At 38.4% G+C, this 20278-nt stretch overlaps 6 protein-coding genes and 1 non-coding gene across 8 annotated transcripts; 3 read left to right on the top strand and 4 right to left on the bottom strand.

Annotated features, from left to right (window-relative positions):
* Positions 1 to 2391: 2391 nt before the first annotated feature.
* On the bottom strand, positions 2392 to 4646 carry LOC125590618. Its single transcript, XM_048764248.1, has 6 exons — positions 4306 to 4646; positions 4142 to 4213; positions 3599 to 4072; positions 3061 to 3550; positions 2628 to 2949; positions 2392 to 2546 (listed from the first exon to the last, which is right to left on the bottom strand). The coding sequence occupies exons 1-6, from the start codon at positions 4644 to 4646 to the stop codon at positions 2392 to 2394; spliced, it is 1854 nt and encodes a 617-aa protein (XP_048620205.1).
* On the top strand, positions 3974 to 4080 carry LOC125590747. Its single transcript, XR_007326751.1, has one exon. It is a non-coding gene; the product is annotated as a small nucleolar RNA R71 (small nucleolar RNA).
* A 2057-nt stretch (positions 4647 to 6703) lies between the features above and the next one.
* Positions 6704 to 10659, top strand: LOC111207471 (putative F-box/kelch-repeat protein At3g27910). The gene is made up of 2 exons (XM_022705532.2): positions 6704 to 7966; positions 8099 to 10659. Exons 1-2 carry the CDS (start codon positions 7336 to 7338, stop codon positions 8590 to 8592), a joined length of 1125 nt encoding a protein of 374 aa, XP_022561253.2. The 5' UTR covers positions 6704 to 7335; the 3' UTR covers positions 8593 to 10659.
* Positions 10660 to 10812: 153 nt separating this feature from the next.
* LOC125590617 lies at positions 10813 to 12081 on the bottom strand. The gene is made up of 2 exons (XM_048764247.1): positions 11382 to 12081; positions 10813 to 11201 (listed from the first exon to the last, which is right to left on the bottom strand). Exons 1-2 carry the CDS (start codon positions 12079 to 12081, stop codon positions 10813 to 10815), a joined length of 1089 nt encoding a protein of 362 aa, XP_048620204.1.
* Positions 11188 to 15389, bottom strand: LOC111202577 (glutathione S-transferase T3-like). 2 transcript variants are annotated; one of them, XM_048762129.1, is made up of 5 exons: positions 15075 to 15389; positions 14573 to 14767; positions 14350 to 14487; positions 14138 to 14249; positions 11188 to 12797 (listed from the first exon to the last, which is right to left on the bottom strand). In XM_048762129.1, the coding sequence occupies exons 2-4, from the start codon at positions 14765 to 14767 to the stop codon at positions 14148 to 14150; spliced, it is 435 nt and encodes a 144-aa protein (XP_048618086.1). In that variant the 5' UTR covers positions 15075 to 15389; the 3' UTR covers positions 11188 to 12797; positions 14138 to 14147. The 2 variants fall into 2 exon arrangements, with proteins under 2 accessions (XP_048618086.1, XP_048618085.1); XM_048762128.1 differs by lacking the exon at positions 11188 to 12797 and having other exon boundaries at positions 12876 to 14249.
* LOC111208265 (NADPH:quinone oxidoreductase) lies at positions 15320 to 16866 on the top strand. Its single transcript, XM_022707216.2, has 3 exons — positions 15320 to 15599; positions 15682 to 15873; positions 16375 to 16866. The coding sequence occupies exons 1-3, from the start codon at positions 15365 to 15367 to the stop codon at positions 16674 to 16676; spliced, it is 729 nt and encodes a 242-aa protein (XP_022562937.2). The 5' UTR covers positions 15320 to 15364; the 3' UTR covers positions 16677 to 16866.
* A 1162-nt stretch (positions 16867 to 18028) lies between these two features.
* LOC111208264 lies at positions 18029 to 19280 on the bottom strand. Its single transcript, XM_022707215.2, has one exon. It carries the CDS (start codon positions 19055 to 19057, stop codon positions 18299 to 18301), a length of 759 nt encoding a protein of 252 aa, XP_022562936.1. The 5' UTR covers positions 19058 to 19280; the 3' UTR covers positions 18029 to 18298.
* Between the last annotated feature and the right edge of the window lie 998 nt (positions 19281 to 20278).

Genomic DNA, 20278 nt, shown 5'->3' with positions numbered 1-20278 from the left:
TAATTCCTAATCTATATGATCAGAATGTACAAGATATGAACGCTAAAAATATGTAAATATGCAAGTTATCAACCCCCCCACACTAGTCCTTTACCTGTCCTCAAGTAAACTTTTCAAAACACAAGGAGGAGAGATACAAAGATGGGAGCTTAGCCAAAAGAAACACTCAATGCACTCAACTTGACATCCTAAAGAAACATAGCAAATAGCATGAACACACACTCTTATTATACTCTAGCTTCTCTATGCCTATAAATACTCTCATGTCTCTACACAAGTTGCAATACTCATCAACTAACAAGTTCTTTAAACCAGCTCTCACATTGATTCACACACACAAGGTGAATTCTCACAAATAGGCACATGATCTCAATCATTTGGCTAGATAAGCAATTGTCTAATATGAATGAAGAGAAGGATTCAAATTTTGTCATTTCAAGGTGGTTATCACTCAAGAACATGGAGCTTGATCATTATGCAAAATTTATCTAAGACTAGAAGCAACTCATGCATACATAGATTCATTCTCATCATTCTACCCCTTTTTATAAGTGATTACAAGTTCTACCCTTTTATCATCATCTCAAAACCAAAATAACACCCACTCACATCACTCACCCAATGAACAACTCTCTTTGTCTTTTGACTCAACCAACTAGGGACTTTAATTCACTTTTTACAACACTTAGCTCTAACTCTTTCTCATTTCCCTCCCCATCTTCTCTTTGATTCTTTTCTCTCTCTTTTTTTTTATAAGGGGGAAGGTTCTTTTGTACCTAATCTAGAGCTTCATACTTTCCTTTTGTCCCTAGAGTTTTCTTTTCTAATGACACTCTTTTGTTCATCTTTCTCACTCCCCAAACCCAAAATATTAACATTTAGAATACACAAACCCCTCTCACCATCCCCAAATGCTAGCTCATTATGCTAGCAAGAGATGAGAACAAATCTATGTCGCCTCCAATACTCTCAAGATTTTGCACATGACAAGCTATCAAAAGAGGCCTCACTCATGCAATTCAATGTTTGGTCTCAAAGAATGGCTAGGGTTGTAGGGTATGGAGTGCCATTTGGGTTAACAAAGATTGGTATAATGGAATAAGATAATCCAAATGTGTATGAGATCCATGATCAAGTATGCAAGTGCCCATATGCAAGAGAGATTAAGTTCATTCAAGCCAACTTCAGATTGGAGCTGATCTTAAGAACAATGCCAATATCAAGCAAGCAAACACGTTTCAAGAAGAGTTTTCAAGGTTCGAAACATGCAAGCCTTTCAAAAGATACTTATGCTACTTGATATGTTTAACTAGGATGTCAAATTCAGTGCAAACCAGTGTTCTATACAAGGCAGTATCAATCAGCTGCTCCATATGCAAGTGAATACATCCTATATGCTCTAGACTCAATCTTAAGAATTCAAGTGATGCAACTACATGATTCAAAATTTTGATTTTTTTTTGGTTTTTCTATGCATATATGTATGTACAATGCAATGCATGAGACTCAAAATCATCAAAGCAAACATGATCAAATACTTGGTACCTCCCCCACACTTAAATCACATAGTCTCTGTGTGAGTAAGGGAGAGATACCCAAAGGAAAGCAATATGCAAAGATAAACTGGTATGTACAAGATTAAGGTGAAGGAGTACCTCTGATGGAGTGTTGGAAAATGCAGTGGTGTCTAGGGAGCAATGTCTGGCCGCTTTCCTCCTCAGCCCAAGGGTCTTAAAAACGAAGATCCTATTGATATGTACAGGGATAGTCATGAGACTTCCTCCCAAGTGATCTTGTTTTAAGTCTCTAGCTTGATTTTCCTTCCTTTGGCTAGTGAGAAGGAGGGTCCTTCCCACCTTCAAGAGTGATAGTGAGGACGTGGGAGAGAAGCTCTTGAAGCTTGATTGGATCATTCTGGAGCTGAGGAGTGATGATGGCCCTTGCACTTGAGAATGGCTTAGACCTTCCCTTGCACTTGATTTTGTACTCAATGGCCCCATCCTTAAGCTTCATTGGCTGGAAAGTGAGAGTGTGAGGAGTCTTATCAAGGGGTGGAGGATGAGGTTCTTTCACAATCTTCTTCTTATCATGAGCAGCCTTTGTGGCTCTATTCACCTCCTTCTTTTTAGCACTTTCCAAGTGCTCATCACACAGCTCTTTAAAGGACTCTCCAGCAAGACCTTCTTTCTGAATACCAACCCCTTCAGCCTTGCTCTTCTCAATGGAGGATGCTCCACAAGTGATCGTTCCACAATACTCAGCATTCATCTTTGGGGATTGTAGTGGATAGGAGACATCTTTGTTCACATTTAGGAGTGTGACCTTCTTGTTGGCAAAGTCTATGTAAGCTCCCACTATTGTGTGGAATGGAGTGCCAAGAATCAATGGGACTCACTTCTCAGTTACCATCTTCAGAACAGTGAGGTCTATAGGAATGGTGCATGCTCCAATCTTCAAAGGGAAGTCCTTGATGAGACCAATAGGGGTTGTAGAAGAGGAATCTCCAAACTGTAGGGAAGATGTGTTTGGCTCTATGCTCTCAATCCCTAGACTCTTCATCATCTCCATTGAGATCACATTCACACTTGCACCAGAATCAACAAGAGCTTCATCAAAAGTGAGCTTACCAAGGTAGCAAGGCAAGGTGAACATCCCTTGAGACTCAAGCTTAGGGAGGGACTTTGGAGGGATTGGTGGATCAATCTTCAGAATGGAGATGTCCAAAATCTCGGCCACTTCAGCTTGGTGGTCTAGAATGTCATTGATGAGCATCATCTGGACATGAGCTTCACGCATACCCGAAATTTCTGGAAGCCTGACCCCAACATCACTAAGATCTTTCCTGAACTTGGAGAGCGCCTTCTTCTGAGCTTTGGTGAGAACTCTTTGGGGGAAAGGGAGCTTATCATAGGGTGATAGCTCAACCTCAGTGGCTTCCTCTAGCTTAACCTATTTCAGCTTGTTGTCAGCTCTCTTCTCAACTTGTTTCTCAGCCTTGTGCTCAGCTCTTTGCATATTCATTGCTTCAACCTTCCTGACAGCGTCCTTCACAATTTATACTTCATCTGTGGCCACAACAAATCTCTCAACTTCCCCAAACTCAGTTCCAATTACCAGTCTTTCAACCTCATCCTCCTCTTTCTCATGATCACTCAGCTCAATCTCTAGAGAAGTAGTGGAGAAGACAACATTGCAAGACTCCTTGGGGTTCTTTTCTGGTTTCCCTGGTAGAGACCCCATTGGCTGCTTGGAGGATGAAGGCATAGAAGCAACTTGACTCTCCAAAGCCTTGAGATGAGAGGCAAGTTGCATGTACTTGTTGTTGAGGTCAGAATAGTTCCCATCAATCTTTGCATGGATGTTCTTGAACTCATAAATCATGGTCTTCTCATTTCTGGCCTGAAATTCCAAGAGTTGTTTGAGCATATAATCCACACTTGAATCTGGAGCTTGAGCTTTAGAAGAGCTTCCTTGAGTCTGAGGAGACTGGTTGGCTTGAGGATAGTTATGCTTGGCTTGGTAACCTCCTTGCTGATTGTTGTAGTAAGGCCTTTGCTGATAGTTGTTTTGGCACTAAAAATTGGGCTCTTTCATGTACCATGTGCCATTAGCATTGATGAAGCACAGCTCCTCTTTGCCATCTAAACCATCAACCTCATTGACCTTAGGAGGAACCTCTTGACTAGGACCACCCACAAAGTTCATCTGTTCCTGTTTAGCTTGGTTGGAAAGAAGCAAATCCATCTTGTCTTGTAAGGACCTGATCTCTTTCTTTGTCTGCTGATCATCACTTCTGTTGACCCTATCATGCTCCTCACTGTAGACTGACTCACTCTTGGCCATGTTTTCTACCAGTTCCTCTGCCTCTTCCTCAGTTCTTCCCAAAAAGAAACCATTGCTGGCAGTATCAAGCATGTTTCTGCAGTGTGGTAGAGCTCCTCTATAGAAGGTGCTAAGCAAACTCTCCTTGGTGAAGCCATGATGTGGGCATTGAGACCAATAGCTTTTGAACCTCTCCCATGCTTCACTAAATCTCTCTAGGTGCTTCTGCTGAAAGCTAGAGATCTCATTCCTGATCTTGGTTGTCCTCAAGGTAGAGAAGAACTTCTCTTGCACTCATTCCAAGTTGTGGTAGAGTCACTTGGAAGAGCCTTCTCCCATTGATGTGCTTTGTCTCCCAAAGAAAAAGGGAACAGCTTCAACTTGAAAGCATCTTCAGAAACACCATTTGTCTTGGACAAGCCACAATATTTATCAAACTTGTACAAGTGATCAAAAGGGTCTTCAGCAGCAAGGCCATGATACTTGTTGTTCTCTATGGTGTTAAGCATCCCTGACTTGATATCAAAGTTGTTGTTTTCCACAGCTGGTGCTCTGATTCCCAACTTATGACCATGAATGTGAGGTTGATCATAGGCTCCAACGGCTCTAGCTTGGCGTTGTCGATGTTGTGGCCTAAGGTTTGCAGCTCCTTGGGCCACTCCATCATGAGGCTGATTCTGATTGTGCTCCATTTCAAACCCCAATCTCTGAAAGTGAGTCTGTTGCTCTTCTTCTCTTCTCTTTCTTGCTACCTCCCTCTCAAGTGCAACTATGTCTTCAACTCTTGGAACTAGGCTTGATGAATCTCTGCTCCTCAAGTTCATACACCTGAAATGCAAAGGGAGAGGAAGAAGGAGAAGCAGTAACAAAATAAAAGAAAAATGACTTAGTCTCAAGCAAGTGACTAAATCCCAATGTCACAATCTACCTAGAACTTGGCAACGGCGCCAATTTAATGTTAGGAGTTTTCAAGGCTCCTAATCAAATGTTGTAGTATAAAAGATTGTCGAACCAATCCTAGGTGATTCTAAAGCAAAGAGAATGCAAGTTCATGCTTAAGCTAAGTGCAATCCGGTTTTAAAGATTGTATGAACTAAGAACTAATAAGCTAATGCAATAAAGTAATGATCTTTCTTTCTCAATATGAAGCAAGAGGACTCATAGGGCTAGACATTTGATCTTGGGTGATGTAGATCCAATCTAAGGGTGACAAGCTATCAATCAAACACTTTCCTTATGCCTAGACACTAAGCTAAACAAGCTCTATCTCTAGATGAATGTTCTTTTGGTAAAGCAACTCAAGCATCTAATCTCTTAAATTGAATGTTACTAAAGCAAACATGGAGAACAAGTCCAATAGCAATCTTAACTCCTTTAGCAACTAATCTCTTAGGTAAAGAAAGCTAAAAGCATTGAAGAGTTGGTTCAGACATTTCATCATACACCTTGTGGGCAGGAAATGCCTAGAGATCTATTTTAGTATGATCAGACTAAAATAACATTGAGAACCCTCAACAAGCATGGAAACAAGTAAATCTAACACTAAACACCCTAGATCTTCTCTAATCACCCTTAATCACCCTAGCCCATGAATCCAAGATTAGTCTACTCACTAATAGACATGAATAACCCCAAAACCATGGATGATTCAAGGTTAAACATGATTAGAGAGCAAGATAATCAAGCAAAGATAAGAAATTACGATCAAGATTAGATCTTTTTCCCAAAAGTGGTTTTTTTTAGATAGAAAACAAGATTAGTCCTAATTTTAGGTTTAGAGAGTATTTATAGGACTCCTAAAAACCTAGTGGGCCTCAAAAACAAGTCTGAGAAGGTCCAGCAAAACATGAAAAATCGATCAAATATAGATCTTGCGCGCGAGTTCGTGACCCCGCTCCAGTGGGTCGCTCCAGCTTCACAGCGGATTCGCCACCTCGCTCCGGGACGTCGCTCTGGCTCCCTTCGCACTTCATGGATTTGGCGCGCGATGTACCCACCTCGCTCCGTCTTGGTCGCTCTGGTTCTTGAAAGTTGTCGACGGGATGTTGGGCCCAGAGCGGGTACGCTACGTCGCTCCACAAGGTCACTCCAGGTCACAGCGGCTACTTGACCCCGCTGCGCTCGCCCGCTCCAGATCATGCTTGTATCGCGACGAAATGCCGAGCGGGTTGATGATGTCGTTGCGAGAGGTCGCTCCCGGTTAGAATGGGTTGCTCACCTCGCTCCAGTAGGTCGCTCCAGCTCCTCTACTCGTCCAATGATCATTTTCTACTTCTTTTTGAATCACAATGCTCCCAAACATCTCCAATCACTCCATAGCACTCTCCAACACCTAATAAAGACAATGCATGCAATATGGACTCTAAAGATGCTTAATTCCTAATCTATATGATCAGAATGTACAAGATATGAACGCTAAAAACATGTAAATATGCAAGATATCAGTAAGTATATAATTATTAGTATATATATATTATATATATATATATATATATATATTTAAAAATATATATAAGTCAAACATAACAAAAACCATTTAGAAACATCAATATATATATAATAGTAAAATTTTACTATTACAAATTTTATAAAAAGTTTAAGTTTATTATAAATAAAACGAAGAAACTGTAAACAAAATAAAACTAAAAGTACAAACACAATAACACAGATACCATATATTAAAAATATTTAGAAATTATAAATAGTGAAAATATGAAAATTCATGAGAATTTTTTAAATAGGTTTCTAAAATTATTGAAATGATTAAACATTTTTAAAAGTATAATTGATGTAAACATGTTTGAAACTATAAAATGTTATAATATATATATCAAATAATAATACTAATTATTATACTTATTATTTATAAATTATTAGTTGTGAAATTTTTTTGTGAAATGAAAACATAAAAAAATAATAAAAAGGAAAATCTAATCAAATTGTAAAAATATATATAACATTGTAATACTAACATTAATGAAAAAAGACCTAAATTTATAAATTCTACAGAGTAATTATAAACACACACCTTTATATACTATTCATTATATGTTTTACGTTTATTCTGTTAAAAATAGTTTGTTACATAAAACGACATAATTAAAATAAGAATTCAAAATCGGAAATTACGATTTTTCTTTGACTGACAGTTTGTTACATAAAACGACATAATAAAAACTAAAGTTAATTTATATAACCGTCAATAAAAAATGTAACCGTGATTTTTATTAATGTAGAGATAATGGTTTTACTAAACATTTTAGGAGGGCATTAAATTTTAATTAATTTGATTTTTAAAGTTCAAGTAAAAAAAATGTGAAAACACATAATATTTGACACATGGGAGTAATCATCATTACGGTTAGTTAAGATTCAATAATTACAAACTCTTGACCAAGGCTCACACATGAACAATGCATGAATGCGAAACTGTGTATTTAAGGCACTAAAGGAGTACTTAATAGTATATAAACTCAAGTGGGAACCATCAGATTCCTCGTACTTGTAAGAATAATGTATTTCCCAGCTTCCGCAAACGCCGGAAACACACCACCAAAATGCAACAAACCGACTCTTTCGTCCCTTCCACTGCCAGATGATATCTCAGTGATTTGCTTAGCGTACGTTCCAAGATGTGACCACCCTTCACTCTCTGAAGTCTGCAAGACTTTCAACCAAATCATCGCTGCTTCCTCGGAGCTTAACCGCGTACGTTCACTCCATAAAAGCACCGAGAACGTTCTTTACCTTGCCTTGAGATTCAGTCGCGACCAAAAACCTATTTGGTACACTCTCAATCAAAAACCCTCCAAAGAAGAGTCTAACTCTTTGAACCATAAGTTGGTTCCGTATCCTTCTTTCCCTTGTCTGCCTTGTTGGGGGTCTAATGTTATTGTCATCGGTCAAGAGATGTACGTTCTCGGTGGATGCATCGACGGTGAGTTAACCACTAACGCTTTTGCTATTGATTGTATAACTCGCACGTGTCGGTCTCTTCCTAGCATGCGTGTTGCTCGTGGCTGCGCTGCTTTTGGTGTTGTGGATGAGAAGATTTATGTCCTCGGAGGATGTAACAAGAAGAAGTCGTCGAAAGATTGGCTTGAGGTTTTCGACCTCAAGAATCAAACTTGGGAAAGCTTTCCAGGTTTGTTTCTTTTATTTTTCTCCTTTTTATTGGATATCATGAGGTTTTGGACCGAATTAGTTAATTTTATGAGCACAAAACCACATCATGTAATATTAAATTTCTTCTTAAATGTAAATCGTGATCTTCCAGGTGTGTGCAACAAAAATTTGCACGAGATAACGCTCAATAGTTTTGTGATGAACGAGAAAATTTACATAATGGATCGTGAAAGAAGTTTTGTGTATGATCCGAAGAAAAATAAATGGGAGAGGCAAAGCTCGTTGAACAGTGAATGGGTAGTTGGTTCGTGCGTTATTGACTACATGTTGTACACTTTCGGATTTGAGAAAGGAATTAGCGTGTACGATCCGAAAGCTAGGACATGGAGAATACTGAAAGGTGTTGGTGAGGATCTACCTGACATGCGTGGTATTCAAGGAGGGTCTAGAATGGCGAACCATGGAGGGAAACTAGTGATTTTGTTTAAGCGTAATGAAAGGGGGGAAACGAAGATCTGGTGTACAGAGATTGCGTTGGAGAGGCGAGGACAAGGAGAGCATTGGGGGAAGGTTTTGTGGTCTAATATTGTAGCTAGTTTTAAAAACTCCCCCACCATTGTTCAGTGTCTAGATGTCATCATATGATTTAATCATGTATGCTTTCCTAGTTGAGTATGCTCGACTTTGTGTTTTATCTCATACCCTTTCTCTAATGAATTCGACTCTTTTGATTTTCTACTTTCAACCCACAATCATTTTTAACTACAGTAACAAAACTAAATGGATCCAACCGTTGAAAGCCCAAGACTGGTTACCTCCCATGTTCGAACACCACTAAAAATTTAAGCACAGTTTCTGGATCAGTTGACTTCCTGGATTTGGACTTAGTGGATAGGATGTTTCATATGATAGAAGGTATCCAACTAACCATTTTATCCCAAGACTATCTGGACATAACTCCTTAAATACATATACCTCCATTATCAACAAAAAAAAAACTGTTGGTCTACAAACTATCCTTAATTTTTTTTTCTTTGGTTACTCTACAACTTTGCTCTTTAGGCCGGATGTGATTAATCCAATCCACATCTTCCAAAAAGCCGTGGGACGCACACGGGTCTAATAACCATTAAAGTAATATGAAAAATAAGAAAGAAAAGAACGAAGAAAAATAAAATAAGAGGAAAAACTATTCTTCTCTTAATTTGACAAAGAATAATTGTACTCTATTATTTCTTAAATGTTAAGGAATGTAAAAAAATCATAGGTAACAAATATTCTTTATAAATAGTGTAAATTGTAAAGAATGATAATTCATTCATTTGGTCACTATTTAGAACCTATAATTTAAGTTATTCGTTGGAAACCGTTTCTATAATATATTACCATATCTGGAGGTTAACTAATTTAAAACTTCAACAAAAGAATAATTTAATATAACTATAAATATTCTCTCTATTTTTTTATGTTTGACCTTGAATTTGGTTTTGTTTCCTAGTTCAATTTATTACCTTTATACTGAATGGAAAATTATAAATAGAATACTTCAGATTGAAGGCATTTCCTAATTAGAAAAACGCTTTCACCTCTCTTTTCTTCTCCGATTTGATTATGGCGCAATCTAACCGGCGTCGGTGGGCTTCCTCAGCCATGACGTCGGTCGGATCTTTTGTTCCAACATTTCTCTCCGGTTCGGTGTAATCCGATCGGCTCTGCCTCCAGCGTCGCATCCTTGGTGGTTGTCTAGCTTTTGTCTCTGGCGTCCTGGCCTTCTTATCCGGCGACAGGCGGTCGGCCCGCGTTACACCGCGTTACACCTCCTTAGGTGAAGACGGCGGATTTGTGTAGCTAGAATCCGACTATAATTGATTTTCTCAGGTTTTTCGTTTGGCGGAAAGCTTTGGTTTTTTGGGTGTGGAATTGTGGATTGAAGAATCTGGATGAGATCTCGAATTGGTTCGATGGATGCTCTCCGGTGATAAGGAATTAGGTGATGAAGGTGGTTTGGCTTCAATCTGGTGGAGTATGAGATTGTGAAATTGTTTCCGGTCAAGTTCCGGTGGTTACCGTGTTTGTCCTGCGACGATTTCCAATTTGGTGAAGGCGGTGGAGTCTCGTGTTTGCTCTCACGCGCTTGAACACGTGGGGGAGACGTGTTTCCGTCTTTTTCCCTCTGATGTGGGATGTACTTGGACTTTTGGTGGGTTTTTGTTTGGTTTGGTTTATGTTGTGCGCATAATTGCTTTTGTCTTTTGACCTGTGTGGTGGGTTTTTTTATGCATTTTTGTAAAATACTTTGGTAAATAAATAATATTAGATAGCAAAAAAAAAAGCATTTCCTAATTATTTTGAATCTATGTTATTTAAATTAAAAGTTAAATGTGTTGTTTTTGTCTTTGAAAAAAGTTAAAAGTTAAAGGTTATGTATGGTGGGTTTATAGTCCAATCGGAGCCGGTAAGCTCAAAAGCTTGTTCCGGTTATCTTTCGGCTTTTCGATTAAAAAAATAATTACTTAATATTAATTTAATTAGTCAGTAAACCATTGTTATAATCATTAGGGCATCCGCATTGGTGAACCCCCTCTTGGGGTTCATAAGGTTTTTTTATTATTTTTTTGGTGGGACCATAAATAGTTGTAAACCTCTATCGATTGTGTTCCTGCATTGGTGAACCTGCAGAAGGGGTTCATAGAAATAAAATAATATTATATATATTTTTTTTAAATCTTTTCACTATATTGAAAATAAATGAATAAAATATAATAAGTTTTAAAATATTCAATACATTAAGAATTGATTACATTAACCAATATATTTATAAAAGAAATTTATTCAATACATTGAGAATTCATGAACATACAACGATCAATTATCTACATTACCAAACATTTGCCAGATATTTTCGATGAGATCAGCTTTCAAACGATCATGTTTATCTGAATTTCGAACTTCAGTGCGAATGCCAAGCATAATATGGACATTCAAACTTTCTCTTCTTCGCACCTGGGAACTTCTGCTTGACTCTCCCGACTCGAACTCTGATGTATCAATTTGATTGTATCCGTCTCTTTCGTTCTCGGCCATCATATTGTGCAATATAACACAACATCTCATAATCCTTCCTATTTTTTCCTTGTCCCAATGTAAAGCTGAGTTTTTAGCTATAGCAAATCTCGATTGCAATACTCCAAAAGCACGTTCGACATCTTTTCTGGTGGCTTCTTGGCGTTCAGCAAACCGCACTGCTTTAGGACCTTGAGGAAGTGGGATGGATTGGATAAATGTAGCCCAATGCGGATAAATTTCGTCAGTAAGGTAGTATGCCATATGATAGGTTTGGTTGTTGACCTTGAAATTAACTTTAGGTGCTCGACCTTGTAAAATGTCATCAAAAACTGGTGACCGATCAAGAACATTGATATCGTTGAGAGTACCTGGTAAACCGAAAAATGCGTGCCATATCCAAAGATCATGTGATGCCACAGCTTCTAAGACAATTGTCGGCTTTCCTGAACCACGTGTAAACTGCCCTCTCCAAGCCGTTGGGCAGTTTTTCCACTCCCAATGCATACAATCGATGCTGCCTACCATCCCTGGAAACCCCCGTGCCTCTCCAACATCGAGTAATCGTTGAAGATCCGCCGGGGTAGGTCTTCTTAAATACTCAGCTCCAAACAATTGTATAATCCCATTAGTGAAATTATCCAAACATAAACGTGAAGTACTTTCACCTAGTCGGAGATATTCGTCATACATATCTCCCGATTGTCCGTATGCCAGCATACGTATTGCTGCCGTACACTTTTGAAGTGCAGATAGCCCCAACCTTCCATGAGCATTTCTTCTTTGCTGAAAGTATGGCAGTTCAGTACTTAGGCTTTGGACTATGCGAAGGAACAATGTTTTGTTCATTCGAAAACGGCGCCTAAACATTTCCGGCTGGTATGTTGGATTTTCCGCGAAATAATCCTTCCATAGTTGTTTGTGTCCTAGTTCCCGCTCTCTTTCGATATAACTTCGTCGCTTCGGCTTGTTGGTTTGAGCATTAACCATTGAGTCGATGTAATTATCGACTACTTCGTCGACAATTTCATCTAAAGCTTCATCTACTTCATCACTTGATGAGGAAGACATCCTTTGTACATATTCAAAAAAAAAAAAATTATTATCATATTAATTAAACAAAATGTTGTTTGTTTCACATATTTCTTTAAATTGTATTTTAAGACAACAAAATGTTCGGTGTTTCATATAAAAAAAAGCAACGGTTGATTAGAAATATATTATGTGATTATATCATTTTTTCATACAAAGATACATAATACTTGTAAGAAAATGTCGCCAAAAAAAAGATATAATCAAATCACATGGCGGTTCACCAAATATATTTGTAAAATGTACACGCAAACAAAGAGAAGTTGCATTGGATATTATGTGATTATATCTTTTGTTTCATACAAACCTTAATTAAAATGTGTCATACATACCTGAATACAAGGAGTGGGTAGATACACAAATACTTTGTGTTTCACAAAGTCAAGTGAGAAAGAAAGAGAAGTTGCATTGGAGATTTTATAAATGATAGCCAAAGAGAAGTGACAAACATAATATATATAGGGAGACAATGTTTACACCGGTGAATGAAGTTATCAGGGGTACATACACCCGTGATTACATAACATAGAAGTGTAGAAAGATCCAACATTTTACACTTTCCCGACATACATAGAGCTAAAAGACAAGTACATAAAGCTAAAAGACAAGTACATAAAAGAAACAGAGAAAGCGTGAACCCGTGACCTGCAACACAAGTACAAGCATCCACCTCCACAAGTCAAGCAACCCGTGACCTGCAACACAAAACAGAGCCGAATCAATAAAGTTAAACAAAAAGTCTAGACAACACTCAAGAAATCACATATCCCTCTAGACAATAGTCTACACAACACATTGTAAACCACAAAAAAATAATCGACTGACCAACTCAAAGCATTTCAGATATCAGTTTATTCTTGAGTGTCATTTCTTGATCAGAAAGTGTATCTGCATTTTTGCCTAAGAGACGATCAAGGATTTTCCGGTTTGATATGATAGTTTTCATAGCTAGTATGCTCTCTATCTGATCAAGAGCTGCTTCATTCCCGTGCTTCTTTCGTTTCGCAGCTTTGGAAGCCTTAATACCAGGAGGCCTAACCTCTTCCAACTCAGGCTCTGTTTCCGCAGCTTCCTTTCTTTTCTCCTTTGGACCATCTCTGGAAACAGAGTTTGATCTCCATTTTTGATCAAACCTCAGTTCCCTCCACGCATGCTTGAGTGTGAACTTGAGCTGGTAGTCGTTAAAGAAGATGTCATGGGCAGACTTCATGACATCGTTCTCATTTTGACCACTAGCTTGTTCCTTCAATGCGGCCTCATAACTTCCCACAAACTTACAGACCTGCTCATTAACTCTTCCCCACCTCTGCTTACACTGACTCCACTCTCTAGGAGCGAAGCCACTCAGCTGAGGGCTTGAATTGAAATACTCTGCTATTCTATTCCAAAATGACCCTAACTTCTGCTGGTTACTAACTATCGGATCCTTGCTGGTGTTCAACCAAGCACTGATCAGAACAATGTCTTCTTGTGTTGTCCACTTTTTCCTTTCCAACGGTTTTGGAACAGTAGAAGACCCTACGCCTATGGACCCTACGTCTATGGGTTGACTGGTCTGGGAAGATAAAAGGTTCATAAACCCGAGAGAATCTAGAGAAAACGGTTCCATTTTGGTTTGGGGTGGTGTTTTAAACGTGGTTTTGGTTTTCAGATTTTTTACTTCTAACTATGTTTTTAAACTATCATTGTGCTTTGATAAGAGAGAGCAATTAAAGTAAGTCTAACTACCAAAATTCATTAAAGTTAATTACACAACAAGTTGTTCTCTAACGGCATTCATTACACATCAAATCTGTTTTAAAAAACTAGTACAAGAAGTAGACAGAGAGCATTCAACACAACATTCATCAGAGCAACCAACCAACTGAAAATTAATGTTTTTCAGTTCCTAGTCTACCTAGTTCACTTCACTTTCTAGTTCAGTTACCTACTCTACCTAGTTCAGTTCACCTCTAGTTCAGCATTCATTACAGCATTCAGCAGAACAAGCTAAATACTTCAGTTCAGTTAAGCTTAGTTAAGCTTGAGTGTTTACCTTAAGGTTTTTATTCGAAGCAGACCTTCTCCAGATTTGCGACCTGCACAGTGAGAGAATAAATCTCAGCAGTGAGGTTATCAACCACCAAACTGAGGCGGTTAACCTCTGCCTGCAGATGGAAACAAACAAACCGTGTTACGGACTTAAAAAGAACCAAACTTTACAAATCTTTATACTACCAATTCGATACTCTTAAAAAGTTCACTAACCTCAACTGTGTCGATATGTTTATTGAGATTGGGCACCAACTTGATCACCTGCTCAGCCTTCTCCACCCGCCTACGCAGACTTTCGATCTCCTCCTGCACACCTATAACCCAAGGCTGACGGTAATGAAACCCATCAGCCTTGTTGACAACATAAACACATTAGACTCGCGTCACTAAAACATAATTTATACTTCTTCAAACCCATCTGCATTGTATCTCTTACCTCGTAGTTGATGCATGTGAAGAAGCGTTTCCCAGGCAAAGTGTCGTACTCCTCCTTCACGCGAACCTCGTCTCGGATTCCCCCACCACAGGGACACCTTCTGGGAATCCCATATTCTGAATCGGCCACGTTTCCCATCCTATTGTAGTACTCCTCTTGCCTCTTTGTATTTCTTCTATCTTCCACGGGATCCATCTAAACAACAACGATAAAACAGATTACGACATAATCACGAAAAATTATGATGAAACGACCCATAAATCGAACCCACATGCAGATTTAAAACCATAACTCGAAACCCCCAAATCGATTTCAGATCCCAGATAAACAAACCCTAAAAATCGATAAATCGAACCCCGCATGAGGTTTTACAACCATAAATCGAAACCCCCTTTTCCGATTTTGAACCCAAACTCGAAACCACAAAATCTATTTCGAGTCCCCCACATCGGTTTCGACACCAAAAACGCTTGATTTAACCGTGAATCCACTCGATACTCACCTGAGCTCGTAGAGGAGACACTCCGTCGTCGATTAGATAGAGAAAAGTGAAGAACGGTCAGCGTCGCACCAAAATCGCCTTTCGGAGAGAAACCCTAGCTTTTTTTTCAGAAATGAGAGAAAATGTTTTCTCTCCGCTTTCCTCCTCGTCAACTCGCGAACGCGTCTCTAATGGGTGGGTGACACCTGGCATGAACCAGGCTCATACGGGGTCAGTACTAAAAGGCGGGTCGCGGAAATAAACCCAATTTTTGATTTATTTTTGGCTTCCGGGCCTATGAACCCGAGTCCATGAACCCCATTAGAACTCTCAATGCTGATGGCCTTACAAGAAGAGCACTAGATAAGTGGAATCTCCTGTCTTTTCTATCGCTTCCTCCACCTAACTCTAATCTCATCGTCTCCTTCTCCAGCTCTAATCGGAGAAAAATGGAGGCAGTAACGGCGATGAAGCCACTGATCAAAGTCGCTGCAATCTCCGGTTCTCTCCGGAAAGGATCTTTCAACACCGGTCTCCTCCGCGCCGGTTTATTCCTTTTCTTTAACACTCTCGTCCTCAATACTTGAGGTTTTCGTTTGCTTATAACGTTTGGGATTTTTATAATCAGCGATGGAGTTGACGAAAGAATCGGTTCCGGGGATGCAGATTGAGCATATAGACATCTCTCCGTTGCCGTTGATCAACACCGATCTGGAATCCAACGGGACTTACCCTCCCGTCGTCGAAGCTTTCCGGCAGAAGATCCTTGAAGCCGATAGCATTCTCTTCGCTTCCCCTGAGTACAACTTCTCTGTCTCAGGTAACCCTTTTAGTTGTTCGCCATAAATATCGATTCTTTATATAAAAAGGCTTTCGTTTGAGGTTTCTTCTCTTAGCTTTGTGTATCAGAGATTTGAATAGATTCCATGGTTTTGGTTTACTACAAGACAGTATGTTTCTTTTGCCTTGTTGTGTTGTGTTGTGTTATAGAAAGTATTTAAGACATGTGATGTGAGTTGTCTGAAGAATCTAGGGTTATTGTTAATCTACTATTCATCAATAAGTTTTAGCAAAAAAAAAAACTATTCATCGATGACATACTGGTCTTACGCTATTAGCCATACCTAAATATCAGCAAGGAGCTGATTGAAACTACTGATTTGAGATTAATAGTTTGATAAAATTTTGAAGACTCTCTAATGTTAAATTCCAAACTATATTGATTTTGAAGCAATGCTCTGTTTCCATCTGCTTAGCTTTGCAAACTTTTGCTTAGTGTCGAGGACTGTAACATGTTTAATGTACTTGTTACTAATACCAGCTCCACTTAAGAACGCGATCGATTGGGCTTCAAGATCACCTAACGTTTGGGCTGACAAACCTGCTGCCATCATAAGCACCGGTGGAGGTTTTGGTGGAGGAAGGTCGCAGTACCATCTTCGACAGATTGGAGTGTTCCTTGATCTTCATTTCATCAACAAACCGGAGTTTACTCTCAATGCGTTTCAGCCGCCTCAGAAATTCGATGCAGAAGGAAACTTGGTCGATGAAGTGGCTAGGGAGAGGTTAAAACAAGTCCTTGTCTCGTTACAGGCGTTTACTCTGCGACTTCAAGGTAAGTAGGTGGAGGGCAGTTCTTGATCATTTGTGTGAGATTGATGTTCGTGTGATGAAAATAATGTCAGATTCTTGTGATAAGAAGCAGTGTGTCATTGCCACTTGTCCTATGGAAATTTCTATTTCTCATTTATATCTATGTGTTTACATATATGATACAACTATGTATATCAAACGAGCGATGCTTTTTGTTTCATTTTTTTTCTTTTAAATAAGACGTGAATAGATTTAGCATTGGAAATTCGGCTATGAAACTAAAAATAGTTTTTAGATTTCTTATTTTAAATCTCAAGATACAATTATTAGTGTGCGATAATAGCATTCCCACTGTTTTATAATATAAGTATTTTAAAGTTGTTTTTTGTTTTGTTTTTAAGTATGTGTTATTTTTACATTTTTATGTAACTTATATATGTTAGATATTGTGTGACCAATTATCTAACTTTTTCATGATTAGTTGAATTATATTTAATTATCTTTTTTAAGAAAATAAAATTTTGTTTAAGATCCACGCTTTAATGCAAATGAGGGAGCATGGAGGATCTTTTCTAGTATCGAATATCCACCTAATTTTCGAAATCCCACTTAGATAATTTGCACTCAAGTCATAAAAGAGACAAATAAGTTAGTCATGAAGTGGAATCAATGATTACGGTTAAAAACGCATGCATGAGTTTGGTCTCCACAACAGACTTTTGGAAATTACTCGGAAAGAAATGGTAAAATAGGATTTGGAAGTAGTGCAGGGAGTAATATTTATACAGTAGCTTTTAAAAATATTACTGTAACGTTGCAAATAGATTCTCAACCTTACATAGCTGCATCCACAAATTCAGAAAAAGCTCGTCTATGATAACTACACTAATCTTTAATAATGATGTCGTCCAGTTAGGAATGTGTACTTCATGAGTTTACGCCTACGGAATGGGGTATATACTCTATAGTCTGTTTGTAGATCATGGGCCTAGACAATTACTTTAATCAAGAAAACATCATTCGTTCGCTGTAAGTAGATAGCATTCACGTAGCCCAGTTAAGAATGTGTACTACTTACATTCTGTAGCCGACTCTACTGTAAGCGACAATGATTTTTATCAAGACATTAAACCTTTGCAGTTAGTAGATGGCGGGCATTGAAAAGACGGTCCACTACTTTTTCCTTTGCAAAGAAAAATATCTAAAGAAATACTAGTACATGTGTCATTATATGATGTATGCTGTCCATCTAGATTCATTTACATTCCATTTATCCTCCTTCAACAAACATAATACATCTAGAAGTGCACACTTGATTAAAAGCACGTGGCAGCTTGCAAACTTTGACACTTTTTAATATCTGCAACTACATTTACAGCAAATCAAGAACCCAAATTATATAAAAAAAATTAAAACATCGTATGAACATGATCAACTATGCACAAACGCAGGGGAAAATATATAACTGAAGACTTAATTATTAAACAGTCGACTACTACATCTTTTACAATAGTTTATTAGATACGAAGGCGAACTTGTTATACTTTATTAGAAAGTAAATAAACAAACAAAAAAAAAACTAAAGTTTAACCGAATGGATCCAAAGAGAAGAGAGGACATTGTTTGTTGGTAATGGATCAGATCAGATCAGATTAGAAAGGAGGAAAAGTTTTGGTGAATCGGCTAACGTTGGAGAAAAGTCCGACAAGATCTTGCTTGTACGGAAGATAAGATCTTTTCTTGTCTTCTTCCTTGATAGCTTTGTTCCTCAAGTAAAACTTCTCATGTGCTGAGACCTTCTCCTTCTTCTTAACCGTCGTCTTCGGAGAGGAAGCTGAAGATGGTTCGTCTCTGCTGTTAGTTGAATGACTCGAATCGAGGAACTTGAGTGACTGTTTCCCGTCGCTGCGACTTCTCTTTAGCAGATCTCTGATTCTCCACCGTCTCCTCGACCACGACGACGTCGACGACGATCCCGTCGATTTGCTCTTTCTGCATCCTCCGCTCGGAGACATCTCCGCCGCTGATCTCTCCGGCGTCCATGGACAGTAGATCTCGCTCGGGATCGTGTCTAGATCGTCTTCCTCGTCGTCTGAAGACGATGAATACGTCTGCGGTGGCGGCGGCTGGTCGTTGCGCTCGCGGAGGAACAGATCTTTTAACGGAGTCGCAACCGCTTCAGGTTCGGAGAGGAGAGTCTGGTCGAAAACAGGGAAGACTAATCCGCCGTCGCCGGAAGAAGAAGAAGAAGGCGTTTGGAGGATCGCGAACTCGAATTCGTCGTTTCCTTTCTCTTTATAATTTTCGCTGCCAACTCGTGCGGCGATCTCGGCGAGTCTGTCGCCGGAGTAAGTGCTGAAGCTAGGTGAAAACGACGCCGTGGAGGCACTATAGTCATCTAACTTCTCCATCTTTCTTTAGAAGCCCTTTCTCTTACTCTCTCTCTCTTGTATTGTGAATCGTCTCTCCTTCTTACAGTTGACAAACGAAGAGAGCGTGAGAGAGGTTTTGTTTTGTGCGTTTCTTTCTTTCTTTCTTTTTGTCATCTTCTGTAAACAGCCGTATTTATAGGAGAAGCGGTTGTGGCACTTGGGAATGGCAATTTTTGTAATTATTAAGTAAAGATGCTTAATTTTTAATTTTGCACCAAAACTATATATATATCACAAGCTATAACGTGGACTTTCTAGAATCGTATCCCGCTACTTGATCCGGAGGTTTTCTGTCTAGAATTTTTTTATTACATTGAAACCAATTGACAATGATATTATGGATGATAAACTATTGTTAAATAAATACCAACCAGCCAATTGTAATCAGAATAATAATACTCCCTCCGTTCCTAAAAGATAGATTTTTTAGTATATTCACACATATTAAGAAAACACATTAAACTACCATAATAAATATATTGTTTTCTGTAATTTTCAATTCTCGATAACTTTTAACCAATAATAATTCAATAAAATCAATTAATTTTCTTGAAGTTTACAATTTTTTCATAGAAAACACAAAAAATACATCTTTTTGAAACAAATTTTTTTCCTAAAAAGTCTTCATTAAGGAACGGAGGGAGTACAATTTAATTTTTTGGACCCATTTGTATTTTATTTGTGGATATTATATTTCGTTATGGTACATATAAGGATCAATCAATCAATCATCACTTGCGCTCTGATTACTTAGCCATGTTTAATATTATTCATATCTTTTAATTTCATATGTGATGTATTACTATTTGTGTTGTTGAAAAGTTTGATTGTAGTCCAAGCAGCCCATTATAACGAAATGCGTACGTAATTGCTGACAAAGCAAGAAGAACCATGAATCATGGCTGCTGCGCTGCATCAAATTCTTTTTCTATATTACTTATTTTCTTGTAAATCTTTAGCTTCTCGAAAACGAAGGTTCCAAATAATTTATTTTGTTTGATTTACTCACGCACCAAAATATAATTGAAAGCAATAGATTCGACTCTGCTATTAAGAAATACGATTCACATGGGCACGTATACGTACATACATTGTCCACTATACTTATAAATACTTCTAGATGTCATTGTCACTTTTCTTGACCAAGTCTTATGAGCGAAGCTAACTTGACTTGAATCGCTATCAGAATCAAATTAAAGA

This window comes from Brassica napus, chromosome C7 (assembly GCF_020379485.1).
Source record: "Brassica napus cultivar Da-Ae chromosome C7, Da-Ae, whole genome shotgun sequence".
Classification (NCBI taxonomy): Eukaryota; Viridiplantae; Streptophyta; class Magnoliopsida; order Brassicales; family Brassicaceae; genus Brassica; species Brassica napus.
This window is presented reverse-complemented; position numbering and strand designations above follow the sequence as displayed.